Here is a 17,601-nt window from a genome sequence, read left to right as displayed (position 1 = left end):
GAGAATGACAACAGGAAGTGTTCTGCCTTCCATCCTTGCACTGCATTATGGGGGATGTTGGAGTCGCACATCGGGAAACCTTTTTGTTCTAGATGTAATCTCACAATTATTACAAAATAGCCACTGAATAAAAATTATTTCATCAATTAATACTGGAGATACGTTTAAGTGTCTTTTGAACTGTGGGAAGTAGAAGACCGCGATACAATAGGCAGGTTCCTCTCATGATGTCGGCGGAGCGGAGAGACGAAAAAGGTGAGCGAGCGTCTGATAGCATGGATGACTAGCCTCTGGTAACATGGACGGCTAGCATCTGGTGCTGGCCGGCCACCCTAGGACTCGAACCTGCAAACCATGGCTAGCCTAGGACTCGAACCGGCTAGCCATGGCTAGCCTAGGACTCGAACCGACTAGAAACGGCTATCCTAGGACTCCAACCTGCTAGCCACGGCTATCCTAGGACTCCAACCTGCTAGCCACGACTAGCCGTTGGTCCCACAGCCTGCTAGCATATGATAGCATAGCTGTAATATAATGCGATATATTGTTAATTAGTAATATAATTACTTTTCTTAAATTGTATTATTGGTGATGTAATGCTTGAAAAATATCGATTTTCGATACAGTTCAGTTTTCTCCAGAAAATAACCTACCCAAAGTAAATAAAGTATTTCTCCACAACTGCAAGGGCTATAATATGTAATCTTGGTATGAGAAGAAAGATGGTTGTGCAAATGAAATATTCAATGCGGATAATACTTAAACATGGATAGAGCCTAAGCACTTACAAATGGGAATGTGTGAATAACGACAAGTCTGGGTTTACAACCTTTGGCACAAACCTAGAAAACAAAACAAAAAACCCAGGGACAATGAAGCCTGTGAAATGCAGGCTGGTTATTGCCTCCTGCAACATAGATCATCTTTAACGTGAGTCAAGATGAATTGTGTTCAAGCAGGATCAAGTCACTGTCTCAGTGACTGTACCGTATGACTGGACAATCGTTTTTGATTCACGTTATTGGATTCAATACTAGCCAATTCAAGTTAATCGGCTGATGACGGTTTCCGGGCACATGTTGGTCGACAACTAATTTTGTGCCAAAAGTTGAGTGAAGGAGGGGAGGGTGTGGGTAATCCCCATGCTTTTGTGATTTAATTTTTTGTTTTATAATGCATTTGTGAAGGAGGTCCATACATATAGCGATCATTTTAAGTCTATGAAAGTAGTTTACTGCTATGGACCCTACAGCTTTCTATACGTGAGTCTGGATTTCCAGGCTAAGCCTCCCTCAATTTACATCATAACAATGGCACAATGATGATAACAAATGTTACAAAAAAATTGGCTGATGCTTAAAAAAATATCGGTCGATAGATGCATGTAAAAAACGCAAATATCGGCCGATATATCGCTCGATCACGCTGTAAGGATCACGTTGCTGCGCTGGAGTTGTTATAATCACTGCCCTACCACCTACCCTACTGTCAAAGGGTCTACCTAAATACCTGGAGTGGTTATAGTCACTGCCCTACCACCTATCCTACTGTCAAAGGGTCTACCTAAATACCTGGATTGGTTATAGTCACTGCCCTACCACCTATCCTACTGTCAAAGGGTCTACCTAAATACCTGGAGTGGTTATAGTCACTGCCCTACCACCTACCCTACTGTCAAAGGGTCTACCTAAATACCTTGGCCACTCCGTAGGGTAGGTACTTGGCTAGTGCCTCCCCGGCTCTAGTGTGAATCCTTTTCACTACTCAGTTGGAGGCTGTGCTATTTCAGACATCACACATGGGAATCTCAAACTGGATTTTGCACACTGGCCTTTCAACCTACTCCCTCCCCTCCGTGTCTCCTCTGTCCTCCCCAAGAGGGGGAGCTCAGTGTTCTGGAGGACATCCTAACCGACGCCCCGGACCAGGATGATGAGCTCTACAATCCAGAGGCCGAACATGATCTGGCCGACAAGAAGGGTGAGAAATAAAGACTTGTTAAAGTCCTTTTGTGAACCTCCTGAGGAACGGAAAAATATGATCCAAAATAATCTGTAATTTCTAATCCGTACTATCCTATCCTTGTAAAAGTTATTATTGTTTGGTTAAATCTGAGAAGAGGAATAAATCATTTTTTAAAGTTCATTTGGATCCTGAGGGGAAGCGGTCTGCTACTCCAGACTTTCTTAAGGTCCTTTGACACCAGACGCGTAGCAAATATGAGATGGGGGGGAAAAAAAAGCTGTGACGCAAATATGCATACTTTTCTAATAATAATCGCGCGATTCGATCTTATGCATGTGCATGAATGTAGCGAATGGCAGTCTGTGGATGAGGGGGGTTATGGAAGCGGGTGTTCAATCTTTAATGCATCCATGCTTTGGAGACGTTTGTTTCTCAGATTGTTTCTCAGATTGTTTCCCTGTTCGACAAATAAAGTTTACTCTTTTGAAGAAAAGTGGTATCCAAAACTGAACTTTAGCAATGCAACTGCACACCTTGATGTTATCAAAAGCAATCCATACGTACCGCAGTGTGAATAAATATCTGCTTGTACCGCTAACTGCTATCGAGATGATAAATACATATCAGATGGTGATAATCATGGGTTTGTGAAAATGTAACCTACAACCATAAATAGGCTTTAATGGTGACTTTAGCAAAGCAAACATTAATTTTCACGGTAGGGAGGCATCGTTCTGAGGAAACTTTAAACTTTCATTTCAGGGACCAAGAGAAAGGCGGGTCGTCCAGACAGCCAGGGGACCAAGAGACCCCGCCCCTCGGGCCACACCCACAGACCCAACACTGGAGCCAAGCGCACCCCCCCCTCATCCTCCAAAAAGGCTCCGGCCTCCGCAGCCTACAGGGCGGGATACTATGAGGAGCGCAAGACCCGGAGAGCGGACATCGTTGTTGCTGAACAGGTGAGCCTCCAAGCATTCAACGACTTACAGTTCACCGTTTATGCTAGGCCTCTGGAGAGATTAACCAGTAAAATCCCCATTGGCGATCAGCGTCCGAAATACCGCTGAATACATTAAAAAGCATAGATCTGAATACATTTCTGGGAGATACAACCACAAGACAGCGACATAGCCGTCTTCTCATGTGCCTCTTGAGCATGTTTCTGTGTTAGTGACCCCCACATCGTCTCCTCTTCAACCGTCTCTGAGCCAGACCCCTCCGACAACACTGAGCCTACTTCCCAGGGCTTTACACGCTAACTAAATGTGGGACACAACTTACAAAGCGGCAGCCACAGACTTCAACACAACCTGGCTTTGAACTTTGGACAAAACAAGTGCAGTGTGCAAAACTCACAAATCGACCATTTGATACCTGTGATAGCCCTACCGTTAATCTATGAAGGCGGCATGAAACTGACAAAAGGCCTCTAATGTTAGCATAACAAGTTCTACACAATTAAGTCACATAAGCCATACATGTATCTATTTCCAAACATCCTGGAAACCTGACTGAGGAAGTCCAGACGGATCAGTCTGGACCACCTCAGTGGGGTTGCCAGGATATTTGGAAGTAGATGAATGCATTGCTCCGCCCACATCTATTCCCAGAAGATAAAATATACCAACCAGGGACTGCCCTAAAATGGATGACATATCCTGGCCAATCAGGGATTGTGTCATAGTTGATGATGAGTAAAAAACTGTCCGCCCCTGGCATCACAGTAACAGTGTGTTTTTCGTGGTTTCTGGTGGTCCTACCCTCGTTGATCTATCATTTTTAATGAAAAATGTAAAGTTATCGAGTTAGTTTGAGGGTCTACGGAGCTTAGTCTGGTAAGCTTTTTATTTAAAGCTACCAAAAGCTTTCAATAAAAAAAATAGTTAATATATGCGTTATAATGTATACAGTATGTACAGTACAATTCAAAAATTCCTTCCTCTGTGCTCTTTTCACTACTTTACCCAGAAGCCTCGGCGAGAAGAGCGCCGGCCCGTCCCCATCCACAAGGAGGTAGAGCAACCGGGAGAGGAAGGAGAAGAGGAGACGGCAGAACAGGAGGAGGAGGAGGAGGAGGAGGGGCTAGAGGTTGAGGAGGAGGAGGGCCTGGAGGAGGAGGAGGCGGTTGAGGAGGAGGGCCTGGAGGAGGAAGAGGAAGACCCGGAAGAGAGGGAGGAGGAGGAAGGGGAGGAGGAGGAAGAAGAGGAAGAGGAAGAAGAGGGTGAACAGGAGGAGGAAGAGGAGGAGGAGGAAGAAGGCGGCTATGGGAGGAGTCGTGGTGAGGCCTATGACACACGCAGCGAGGCAGGAGACTCCCGCAGCGAGACGCACTCCTCATCCCGCTCCTCGTCTCGCTCACCTGCCTCATCGCACTCCGCCTCCACCGACCGAGAGGGCGCGGCCAGGAGGGGCGGAGCCAGGAGGAGGGGTGGAGAGTTCTCCGATGGGGGTGAGTTAGTGTGGCGGCGCACTGATCTTAGGATTTACATTTTTACTCTCGGTGCTAAGCTAACAGTTACTAAAGCAGCCATTGCTGAGCTACCTGGTGCTAAACTAGCTGATGTTAAACTAGCTGATGCTAAGTTAACATGTGCTAAGCTAACTAGTGCTAAGTTTGTTAAACATGTTTTTTTAAGACCGGTTCTCTTACTTTGAAAACAGGTTCCAACAGGAAACGAGAGAAGCTGTCGTCTTCCGTCCAGGCCGTCCGTAAAGGGATGGAGAGTGAGTCTGACACCAAACTACTAGTAGTACTACGTATACTACTATTGCCGCTTTTCCACTGCATGGTACCAGCTCGACACGACTCGACTCAGCTCGCCTTTTTGCGTTTCCACCGCGATCTAGTACCTCAAGTGGCTGCTTTTTCTAGTACCGCCTCGCTCTAGGTTCCAAGCGGCTGAGCCGATGCTAAAAGGTGACGTCGGCAGACGGCCGGCCACTGATTGGCCAGAGAGTGTGACGAAGTCACGAGAGCGACATGGCAACCATGCGGGTAACGATAGAACAGCCATAGTAGCGCCGCAGCCAACATATTCCACTTCTTCAACATGCCAGCTAATAATACGAACACGAATACCATCGCATCGATGTTCTCCATTGTTGTTATGTGGGTTCTGTCCATGTGTGGGTTACGTAGGTGTTGTTTGCGTCGCGTACAAAAATACGTCACGGTCCTTTCGCGCAGCCGACCCCGCCCACGTCCCGGAGGTACTATTTGCGGTGGAAAAGCACCCGCGCTGCTACCGTGTCGAGTCGTGTCGAGTCGTGTCGTGTCGAGTCGAGCTACATGTGCGGTGGAAAAGCGGCATAAGTATACTACTTATACTCCCCCTCATACCACAGTACTTTGCTAGTATATTAGACATACCAGGGTTATCAAGGGTTCCCAACAGATTGTAACCATACTCCCTTCCAGAACCAATACTTAAAAAGTCAGTTCACACGTAAGGGTTGGATGTCCCCATTCTTGTGTGGACAGAGGGGTAGGGCTTTCAGAGGCACACTCAAAAACGAAATGTTATAAGAAATCTCCAACAATGCCTTGGGAATAATCGGTTAGATGGAATCGAACGCTGCATATGTCCGGCAGCAAACCTGTTGCATCTGTCTGCGTGCTCCCATCGGTGACTACTTATCAGGGTCTTGTAGGGTTGTCCCATTTCATAGGGAAGGAATACATCCACTACACCTTGTAAGTTAACTCTGTTCCAAGGGGCAAGTCCAAAAGCATGTTTAGGATTTACATTTTTACCAGAGCACTAAATAGTTCAATCGAGCACAAAGTTCTTCATAGATCTTGCCCCTTAGTAGTGCGGTAGATTGACGCATTTGAGAAGTAAATACAAATTCTGGAGCCGCTCAGGGGTGCCCAACCAGTCGATCGCGGTCTACCAGTAGATCGCCGACAGATCCCAAGTCGATCGCGAGGGGTGAAGAAAAAAAAAAAAAAAAAGATATATATATATATATATATATATTTTTTTAAATGAAATTAAATTTGCGCGGGACATATACGCGCGGTAGCGCATGTGCTGTTAACAGCAGTTGAAAGCCGTCAACAGTAGTTACACACTCCTAAACGTTGGCATGGCTGAGGGGAAACAAGCTAAGACCTACCATTTTCACCCTGAGTGGGAGGAAGATTATTGATTATCGTTGAGAAGGTGCCGTGCGCAGACGGAATGAAACCCCCCCCCCCCCCCCGTCAACAATTGTTCTCTACCCCCCCCCCCCCCCCCGGCTTGAAGGTAGGTTTGCTGGTAGATCTCGGGAGGTTGGCTACTTGAAAAGTAGATCTTGGGTCAAAAAAGGTTGGGCACCCCTGCGCTAGAGGCTCCAAGGTCCAGCCACTATAGTCTTACTTAACCATGTGGGAAACCCTGGAGCAGTAATTAATGTCCTTTTTCTTCTTCTTCTTCTTCTTCTTCCAGACCAGAGCAGCAAGCTCCGCTACATCCTACGGGACGCGCGCTACTTTCTAATTAAAAGCAACAACCATGAGAACGTCTCCCTCGCCAAGGCCAAGGTGTGTATGTGTTGGTAATAATGTGTGTGTAACCCTTTATGTGGTTCTTTTGCCCTGGGTGTGAAGGAGATCTTCATGGAAGATTTGTTGCATACCTTGGGGGACACTTTATCTAACCTTAGCATAGTATGCCGCGCTAGACCTCTTTCTCTTTGAAACGCTCTCGCTCCAGTCATCTAAAGGGACTTTTTAGCCATGGCACTCACACGAGATACGATTAAGATAACGCTGCATAATCTTTATTGCACTTTATTTTTTATTCTTATCCTTATTATTTATTGTAATTATTGTGGTCCACTCCACCAGTAGTTCATATAAAACAGTATTAATATATACATTACATTATAGGGAATGTTGTCCACTCTACCAGCAGTTCATATATACAACAGTATTAATCTATACATTACGTTGTAAGGAGTGTTGTCTATCTACAGTATTAATATATGCATGATGTTATAGGGGGTGTGGTCCACTCTACAGTATTACATTATGTTATAGGGAGTGTGGTCAACTACAGAATTAATATATACATGTTATAGGGAGTCTGGTCCACTCTACAGTATTAATCTATACATGATGTTATAGGGAGTGTGGTCAACTCTACAGAATTAATCTATACATATTATAGGGAGTCTGGTCCACTCTACAGTATTAATATATGCATGTTATAGGGAGTGTGGTCCACTCTACAGTATTCATTTATACATGATGTTATAGGGAGTGTGGTCCACTCTACCAGTGAACGAGAAGAAGCTGAACACTGCTTTCCGCTCCGCTCGAAGTGTTATGTTGGTGTTTTCTGTACGGGAGAGCGGCAAGTTCCAAGGTACCCAAACACACACGCACATCTTCACACAAGCACAAACTCACACACACACACACACACACGTGTTCTCGCACACTCATGTAGTTTTTCCCATTGGGGAATTTCCTACTTTGATGTTTTTTGCGTTAAAGAACTGAAAATCCATTGTGTGCACTATTAAGTCTAGACTAACCCCGGGATTAAAACTTTCAAAGACCCTAGATATATCTTGTCTTTAAAGTATTGTGTGTGTGTGTGTGTGTGTGTGTGTGTGTGTGTGTGTGTGTGTGTGTGTGTGTGTGTGTGTGTGTGTGTGTGTGTGTGTGTGTGTGTGTGTGTGTGTGTGTGTGTGTGTGTGTGTGTGTGTGTGTAGGTTTTGCTCGTCTATCCTCAGAGTCCCAGCATGGTGGCTCGCCCATCCACTGGGTCCTCCCAGCTGGGATGAACGCCAAGATGCTGGGGGGGGTTTTCCACATTGACTGGCTGTGCAGGTATATTGACTAAGAATACCATCAGCCTCATACATCATGAACTACAGTATGGCCCCAGTATGGGGGGGGGGGGGGGGGGCGTTAAATGTCTAACGCCTGTTTGTGTCCACCAGACGGGAGCTGCCATTCACCAAAACCGCCCACCTGAGTAACCCTTGGAACGAGCACAAGCCGGTTAAGATCGGACGAGACGGACAGGTAAACACAACACTCGGCTATACTCACCATTATTTTTTCAGTCCCAGTACTCGTATTGCTTCCATAGTGGTACATTCAAGAACCTTCATAGACCTTTAATTATCTCCATCTGTTACATGTATTGATCATCATACGTTGTATATTCCAGGAGATCCAGCCCGACGTCGGAGCCCAGCTCTGCTCTCTCTTCCCTGCCGACGAGAGCGTAGACGCCGGCCCCGTGGCCCGCAAGATCCGGCGCAACCGCCTGATGGCCCCTCCCCCCTCCCTGCCCCCTGCCCACGCAGGCCCCGCCCACCACCACGCTGGCCCCGCCCACCACCACCACCATCACTCATCCACAGCGGCCGGGATGCCCGGCGGCCCGGCAGAGAGGGGCCGCCCCCCCCACCGCGATGTCGGTGGCGTCCTGGGAAGGTTAGCTAAACAACCCCCAGGCAGTGGACAGCGCGGGACACACCCACCTAGCAGCGGGGGCTAGCGGCGGGGGCTTGCTATGCCCCGGGGCTAGGCCCAGCCCTCTTGTTTACCATCAGCTGGTCAGTACGGGGTAGGAGGTGGGGGACCCGCCCACCACCCCCTCCCCCTTCTGACCGCCACTCAGCACCGCTGGCCTCTGATTGGCTCGCAGGCGGGATGTCATCCTGTGCAGGGGTGGGGGGGAGGGGGTCCTGCAGACCCTCCCCTACCGTCTCTCCTCAGCAAGTGAACAAGGTTCCTTCAGTCTCTCCTCAGCTAGTGAACAAGGTTCCTTCAGTCTCTCCTCGGCTAGTGAACAAGGTTCCTTCAGTCTGTCCTAAGTGAGTGAACAAGGTTCCTTCAGTCTGTCCTAAGTGAGTGAACAAGGTTCCTTCAGTCTGTCCTAAGTGAGTGAACAAGGTTCCTTCAGTCTGTCCTAAGTGAGTGAACAAGGTTCCTTCAGTCTGTCCTCAGAGAGCCAACAAGGTTCCTTCAGTCTGTCCTCAGAGAGCCAACAAGGTTCCTTCAGTCTGTCCTAAGTGAGTGAACAAGGTTCCTTCAGTCTGTCCTCAGTGAGTGAACAAGGTTCCTTCAGTCTGCCCTCAGTGAGTGAACAAGGTTCCTTCAGTCTGCCCTCAGTGAGTGAACAAGGTTCCTTCAGTCTGTCCTAAGTGAGTGAAAAAGGTTCCTTCAGTCTGTCCTAAGTGAGTGAACAAGGTTCCTTCAGTCTGTCCTCAGAGAACCAACAAGGTTCCTTCAGTCCGTCCTCAGTGAGTGAACAAGGTTCCTTCAGTCCGTCCTCAGTGAGTGAACAAGGTTCCTTCAGTCTGTCCTCAGAGAGCCAACAAGGTTCATTCAGTCTGTCCTAAGTGAGTGAACAAGGTTTCTTCAGTCTCTCTTCAGATAGTGGACATGGTTCCGTAAATCTATCCTCGGCTAGTGAACAAGGTACCTTCATTCTTTCTTCAGCTAGTGAACAAGTTTCCTTCAATCTTGCTTTAGTTAGAAAACAAGGTATCAGTCTGATCTCAACTAGTATATGATATATAATATTTGATATGATATAGATACTCACATTGTTACTGGACAAACAAACCTAACTGCATGCAGTACTGAAGGTACATGGCTCTCTTTGTCAAAAATGGTTTGACATTCTTAATAGGAAATGTTACCTAGAGTAATATGGATTTATCTAGATTTTAAGATTTTTTTTTTGTTTGCAGATTGAAATAAGCATTCATTGGTTGTGTTTTGACAATTAACCAATTATCGACCAAATATCTATTTAATAACATAACATTTTCAAATCATCAATAAGTGATAGAATTTATAACTGGAAATGTAACTTAAGTTTTGAACAGTTCCTAATCTGTAGCACAGACTGCTACAGGTGTTGTGTACTAAAGACGGCTACAAATGTACTACTGTGGCCAGGTTCTCCAGGTGAATGCTGTGTGTTAAAACCATCTTCTCTTCACAGGAGTGAGGTGTGACCCGACAGGCTCCTTCAGGACGTTAGAATAAATAGATTCCTCCTATACTAAAGACTTTATATAAGAGAGCATCAGTCTGGAGGAGAGGGATGATAGCCCAGAGTGGACTGGGTTTTTTCCGAACAACATAAAAAAAGAAGTGGAAATGGAGAGAGCGTATAAATAAGAGAAAGAAGGACCCTCTGCCTGCCTCCGCCACTTCTGCTCTAGTTCTATTCAAGGTCGTATCCCATTGGGTAGAGGGCAGAGTGTGGACCTAATGGGGGCGAGGTCTGTGGACTGTGTGGGGATCTGATTGGTTGTTCCAAAATGAACTCTGGCTGAGGGAGGGGGGAGACCACTCCCCACCTTGGACTTGGGTTGGTTGCTAGGATGAGGGTCACTGTTGGGGGCCGGGTCAGGCGGCGAGGGTTTGGACTGTTCAAGGACTGAGTTTCCTGTGAGCGGAGCTTGCCTGGGGGGGCGTGGCCTTGTGAGTAAGGGGCCGGGCTTGGTTTTGTTACGTTTTTGGGACTGTCATCATTCCCCCCCACTCCACCCAACTCTAATAATAGAGTCCGCCTCTTCCCATGAAAGCCTCTCCTCTGGCCAGGGCAAGCTCCGCCCATAACGACCCCCCCCCCGCCCATAAGGACCTGATGACCTTTGGTGCTATGCTATGAACTATTAAACCCCACTACCATCCCCCTCTTTCCCACAATTCCACACTGCGAGACCGGTATGTCACACACACATGCCCATAGAGAACATGGAATGGACGCAATGTTCTATAAGACAGGGGTGGGTGGATGGGTAGGGGGGGGGGGGTGTGTGTGTGTGTGTGTGTGTGTGTGTGTGTGTGTGTGGGGGGTAGTATTGAATAGCATATTCAGGGTAGTGTTCTTACACTTGAGCTATCTGATTAATTCATTAATAGTATTCATGCACTCGAAGACCGTACCATATATTTAGCTCTCACAATTACTAGACAACGTAAACACAATCTTATCGAAAATCAAATGATAAATTAGAAGTTGTTAAAGTGGCAATCAAAGATTTTGTTGTAAATAATTGTATGTAAAGTCACTATCACCAAATGAGGTAACAAAATGGTGGTTGGTCATATGGCCCTTGTGTTAGCAGTATTATCAATGTTATGAATCAGTGGCCAAACTGTTTGCATCTCTGGGGAATGACGCTTCTCACTAAAGAGAATAAAACAGAATTCCTCGAGATTGCCAATTTAATATAGTTATAATTAATGTAATTATTTTACCATTGATAAATGTGAAATACCTGCAGGCTAATGTCACGCTAAACATTATGCCCTATTGATGTGTATATATACTTCTACAGCCTTACAGAAATGTATTTACAAGTATGCATCTGATGTGTCTGTGTGATCTCGCTTTGTGTGTGTGTGTGTTTGTGGGGACTTTTGTGTGTGTGTGTGTGTGTGTGATGACTTGGTGTGTGTTTTTCTTGACATGGTGTGTGTGTGTGTGTGTGATCTAGGCGTCGCTCGGATGAGTATGAGGTACACGGCCGGAAGCGACCACGGGCAGAACAGGAGATGAACCAGCGGCCAGGTCAACATAACACCTTACTTACCACTCCTCACCCTTATCCTACCACTCCTAACCCTACCCTACCACCCCTACCCCTCCTCACCCCTAACCACCTCCACTGACCTACCCCTCCTCACCTCTAGCCTTCCATTCCTAACTCCCAACCTTCCACTGCTAGCTCCCAACCTTTCACTCCTAACTCCAACCTTCCACTGCTAGCTCCCAACCTTCCACTGCTAGCTCCCAACCTTCCACTGCTAGCTCCCAACCTTCCATTCCTAACTCCCAACCTTCCATTCGTAACTCCCAACCTTCCACTGCTAGCTCCCAACCTTCCACTCCTAACTCCAACCTTCCACTGCTAGCTCCCAACCTTCCACTGCTAGCTCCCAACCTTCCACTGCTAGCTCCCAACCTTCCACTGCTAGCTCCCAACCTTCCACTGCTAGCTCCCAACCTTCCACTGCTAGCTCCCAACCTTCCACTGCTAGCTCCCAACCTTCCATTCCTAGCTCCCAACCTTCCACTCCTAACTCCCAACCTTCCACTCCTAACTCCAACCTTCCACTGCTAGCTCCCAACCTTCCACTACTAGCTCCCGACCTTCCACTGCTAGCTCCCGACCTTCCACTGCTAGCTCCCGACCTTCCACTGCTAGCTCCCGACCTTCCACTGCTAGCTCCCGACCTTCCACTGCTAGCTCCCGACCTTCCACTGCTAGCTCCCGACCTTCCACTGCTAGCTCCCAACCTTCCACTGCTAGCTCCCAACCTTCCACTGCTAGCTCCCAACCTTCCACTGCTAGCTCCCAACCTTCCACTGCTAGCTCCCAACCTTCCACTGCTAGCTCCCAACCTTCCACTATATATATATATACCTTTACCATAGCGCCTAGCGACCCATTACCCCTCTGGGTGAATGGTTTGCTACCATCTTGTCCTCTGAAGAGATGAAGGAGGAAAGGCCTAATGGTTGAAACCTTATTATCCTTCTGCTCCCTTCGGCCTCACGCCACCTCCCACAGATGCATGATAATAGGCCTCTGGTGAGGGTAAAGGCATACTACTGTTCAAACTCCCCTTCACATAGTGATTAGACTTACTTGACAACATTAACGGTCCAGTGGGTTGAAATAAGTGGCATTGAGTGAAATGGACTTTAAATAGCAGAAATGAATAATAACCTTCATAAGTATGTTTTAATTAGTGTATAATCCCTTGAACATATTAATTGTTGTTAGTTGCCTTAGTTTGAGCCCTTTAATATCTACATTGAGAGAGGGTCCTCTACAAAGGAGCCAGCCATGTTGCACTGCCATGGTTCTACAATAGCCCAGTCCTCTAGAGAGAATGCGTTTTAAACGCTTTTAACCCTTCCTCTGGCTTGGACATAAACGCTGTACAGCTCCACACATCTGCACACACAGTGGAGCTAGAGGTGTCCTAGCAGCTTAACAGTCTATCATGGACATCCACCGCTGCACAGACATAGTTTAACAAAGTTGCAATCTGATACCTAACTGCCTCAATCTTACACACTGGACCTTTAGGAATTACAAGGACATGGTTTGGCCCAAACCATGCTTTATAGTCCCTCTTCTTTCCTCCACCTACCTTGACCACTGCGATCATGCATGACCTTTGGAAGAGCAATACGTTTCCATCCCATGCCCCCCCGTAGGCTCCCCAGAGTGTGACGGTGAAAGGTTGAGGGAAGAATTCCCTAACCCCACTCCTAACCATTAATCTATATATATTCATAGGGCTTTATAATAATTATATATTCATACGCTCTTATAATAATAATTATATATTCATACTTTTGTATTATAGCTTATAAGTCGTACAGTTTACTACCTTTTTTTATATTTAATATTCCTCCGTTTTAAAATAGTTCTATGTATATCCATGCTGTTTTATAATGTTGCATTATTTATTCATGCTGCTTCCTAGTAATTGATTTAATGAAAAACAGGTTCCATTCAAGATCTACGCAACGCACCCATTGACAGGTAAACATTTGTTTACATATTCATGTACTTTAATATTACTCTCCTAATATTATTATTTGAATATTGAAGGTGTACTCACTTGACTATGAATATAAAAAAATATTAATGATGAACGTGTACTTACTTTAATAGTAAGATTTAAGTGATGGCCAGCGGGCTGCAGGGTTCAGTGGTGCTGCATCATCAGGCTCTGGTATAGCGCCACCGTGCCCCTTTAAAACAAAGGGCTAGAACGCAGATCTCCAACCAAGACCTCATTATTCTGACCCACCCTAATATACACTGTAAAGTATTAAATGTAGAGTAGGTCATGTTTAACGTAGAGTATATACAATTGTATCTTCTGTCTACACATGTAATGTAGAGTATGTCATGTTTAACGTAGAGTATGTACGGTCCTATGTATTTTATACACTTGTAATGTAGAGTATGTCGGTGTTATGTACTCTATACATCAATGTATAATGTAGAGTATGTACTGTATATACATGTAATTTGCTATGTACTGTATATACATTTAATGTTCAATATGTAATGTCTTATGTAATGTATAAACACGTAATGGGAACTTCTTACAGACGATTCTCTGGTGTACGAAGAGATGTGTTTCTGAACGGGGTAAGATTACATGTTTTTATTCGTTTTTTCAAACCACTTCATTTATCTGGATTGTTGTATTCTGCTGCATACTGGAAGAGGTTCTTAGTGATGGACCTAAAAATGAAGATAATACCATATACACACCTACCAGTAAAATGTCAAAGTATATTAATATATATCTCAGTCAGTAATAATGAAAAAATAAATTCAATCACCTCAGAATGGTCTATAATAGACTATACTCATAGACAATGTTTACATTGAGTCAACTGTTGTTGTCTCTCCCTCTCTAGTCTTATAATGACTACATGAGGGACTATCATCTGGGACCCCCACCAACATGGCAGACGATGGTACCTCTTCTATCCATTGCTAGCTAGCTTCTGTTTACCTCTTGTATCTACAGCTAAGATCTCTTTCTACCGGTTCAATCTATAGCTAGCTAGCGTCTCAATTTACCTTTTCTTTCTACAGCTAGGTAGCTAACATGTGCTATTATACCTGTGCTATATTGTTTTGTGTATTAATCCATCTATAATATGTATCTGTGTCTCCAGGCACCATATCCCAGTGTGGAGCAGGCCCCCCCCCCTCCCCACCACCACCACCACCAGGGGCCTCCGTACTACCACCATGCCCCCGCCATGCACCACCATCCTGCCTCTTCCTCCTACTCTGCCCACCACCACCAGGGACCCCCCCTTGCCCCACCTCCACACCACGACACACGATTCAGAGAAAAGCGTCTGCCGCGCCCCTTTGCACCTAGCCCGGTGAGCAATGAGCTAGGCTAAGACCAGAAGCTAGGCTAGGCTTAGACCAGGAGCTAGGCTAGCCCAGGAGCTAGGCAAGACGAGGACAAAGAGCTAGACTCAGACTAGTAGCTAGACTAAGCCAAGACCAGTAGCTATGGTGGGCTATCAGGAGCTAGACTAGGCCAAGACCAAAATATAGACTTGTATCATATCTCGAAAGGGCAGACTAGCCACAATTTGTCTCTCTCTAACTCTAACCATATGTCTCTCTAACTAATCCTATGTTTCTATTTATTACTATACATTTCTAACTCTAACTCTATGTCTCACTCTACCTTATATCTCTCACTCTACCCTCTGTCTCTCTAACTCTAACCCTATGTCTATCTCCGGCTCTAACCCTATGTCTCTCTAACTAACCCTATGTCTCTCCAGCTCTAACCCTGTGTCTCTCTAACTCTAAACCTATGTCTCTCTAACTATGTATCTCTCTAACTCTAACCATATGTCTCTCTCTTACTCTAACCCTATGTCTCTCTAACTCTAACCCTATGTCTCTCTCTAACTCTAGCCCTATGCTTCTCTCTCTCTCTAACTCTAACCCTATCGCTCTCTCTCACTATGTCTCTCTCTAACTCTAACCCTGTCTCTCTCTAACTCTAAACCTATTTCTCTCTCGCTAACTCTAACCCTATGTCTCTCTCTCTAACTAACCCTGTCTCTCTCTAACTATGTTTCTCTCTCGAACTCTAACACTGTCTCTCTAAATAACCCTGTCTTTCTCTAACTATGTCTCTCTTGAACTCTAACCCTATGTCTCTCTCTCTCTAACTAACTCTATGTCTCTCGAACTCTAACCCTAACCCTATTTCCCTCTCTCTAACTCTAACCCTATGTCTTTCTCTCTGACTAACCCTATATCTCTCTCTTTCTAACTCTAACCCTATGTCTCTTTCTCTAACTCTAATCCTATGTCTCACTCTAACTCTAACCCTATGTCTCTCTCTCTAACTCTAACCCTATGCCTCTCTCCCTCAGCACGACTATGACATGCGTGTGGATGACTTCCTGCGTAGGACGCAGGCCGTGGTGAGCAGCCGACGACAGCGGTCGGACCGGGTACCTCGTAGTGGGGGCGGGGAGGGCGGGGCTTCAGCCCCCTCCGCACGCCGCGGTGAGCGTTCACGTGATCGTGAACGACCTCGTGAGCGTGAGCGCGACAAGGAGCGGGGTGGAGCCAGCAGCCGTTACCGACGGTAACAAGCAACATCCAAAGGCGGTTAGACAGCCGGTCGGTTGGTCTGTTCCATCTGGACGGAATGCATCACAATATGCTATGACAAATAATATTGTAGTTATCAGAAGAATATCCTGATTTTAATATTATCTAGAGATCGTAACATCCACATGTTTATCTTATCCAGAGATATTAATATTGATGTGATATTAATATCAGGATATTCTCATAGTATTCGTTTGGTTTGAGGTTTTTGACCTGAAGCACCCCAAGCTTCATGCCCCACCTTTTGTTTTTTCTATCAAAGAGCAAGGGCATCAATGTGTCCAACATGTAGTTGTTTAACATGGCCCATATTGAAATGAAGAACAACTACCAGTGCCCCCTGTGAAACAGAACTCTGTATATACTCTATGTATATATACAGTTCTATGTAGAACTCTGTATATATTAACAATGTTTTTGATCCAGGTTAGTTTTCCCTTTTTGTCCGTACACATACAAATGTTCCTGAAAACGATTAAAGTGATTGTTTAAAAAAAATAAACAGAATCTGTGCCATGTAGAAATCAAGGTCCCCTGACTTCCTTTTGGAGTTCTGATGGAGAACATCCTGCACTGGACTGTTCTGATGGAGAACATCGTCCACTGGACTGTTCTGATAACTACCTTTTTAGTTGAATTTCAACCATTTCCTCCGCCCACTACGACTCGATTAGACTTTGATAGTTAATTTTTTTATATAATTTTTTAAGTTTGGATGTTGTGGAGGAAATCGAGGCTCATTTTAATGTTTTACTGTCTGAACGATTTTTTTGTTAAGGTGTAAAAATGAGCTCTGATTAAAGTTTTACAAAAGTCCTGGGCTTGGGTTTGTATTCCTCTGGTGTGTAAAATGACCTTGACTAAAGAAAGGAAATTCTACATTTCAATCTAATGATTGGATAAATCGTCTTTTTGAACCCCCGGCCTATCAATAATGAAGGTGTATTGTGTGATCCAAGAGTTCTCTTTACTTTTTTCACCTTATGGGGCCTCAGAGAGGAAATCATTTAGGAAGAACATAAATTCAGCTGTTATTCTGAATTAACGCCTAAACTCAGAATTCTGAGAAGTTTTCATGGAAAATTTGATTTCTGCTGTTTTTCTGAATGAACGACAAACCTTAAAATGCCAAGAGATTCTGCGTTTAGTTTTAGGAAAGCGGGGGACGTGTTATCGCCATAGTTACGGCCCACGCCAACTTTATTTTCTATAGTACCGGTAGTTAACTCAGGAAAACAGCAGAATTTATTTTCTCCAGAGAACTCATTGCTTCAGTAGAAGCCAGATGGCGAGGTTAAATTAGTATTTTATTCTTGATGCTAAAACGCCCACCCCCCCCCCCCCCCCCCCCCTCTGATGTACACGTTATACAGTAACAGCAGGTGTTACCTTAATCACTCTTCAGACTTTAAAATTCTGTCCACGGCACGCCAACATTCAGATTATTAATAATTCGTTTTCTGG

At 45.3% G+C, this 17,601-nt stretch overlaps 1 protein-coding gene across 1 annotated transcript; it reads left to right on the top strand.

Annotated features, from left to right (window-relative positions):
* Positions 1-49: 49 nt before the first annotated feature.
* Positions 50-17,416, top strand: ythdc1 (YTH N6-methyladenosine RNA binding protein C1). The gene is made up of 16 exons (XM_056578253.1): positions 50-255; positions 1,879-1,980; positions 2,728-2,927; positions 3,937-4,417; positions 4,630-4,692; positions 6,402-6,496; positions 7,214-7,322; positions 7,675-7,792; positions 7,906-7,990; positions 8,139-8,407; positions 11,437-11,510; positions 13,464-13,500; positions 14,079-14,118; positions 14,394-14,453; positions 14,658-14,873; positions 15,894-17,416. Exons 1-16 carry the CDS (start codon positions 225-227, stop codon positions 16,113-16,115), a joined length of 2,202 nt encoding a protein of 733 aa, XP_056434228.1. The 5' UTR covers positions 50-224; the 3' UTR covers positions 16,116-17,416.
* The last annotated feature ends 185 nt before the right edge of the window (positions 17,417-17,601 follow it).

Source organism: Gadus chalcogrammus, chromosome 19 (genome assembly GCF_026213295.1).
Source record: "Gadus chalcogrammus isolate NIFS_2021 chromosome 19, NIFS_Gcha_1.0, whole genome shotgun sequence".
Taxonomy (NCBI): domain Eukaryota; kingdom Metazoa; phylum Chordata; class Actinopteri; order Gadiformes; family Gadidae; genus Gadus; species Gadus chalcogrammus.
This window is presented reverse-complemented; position numbering and strand designations above follow the sequence as displayed.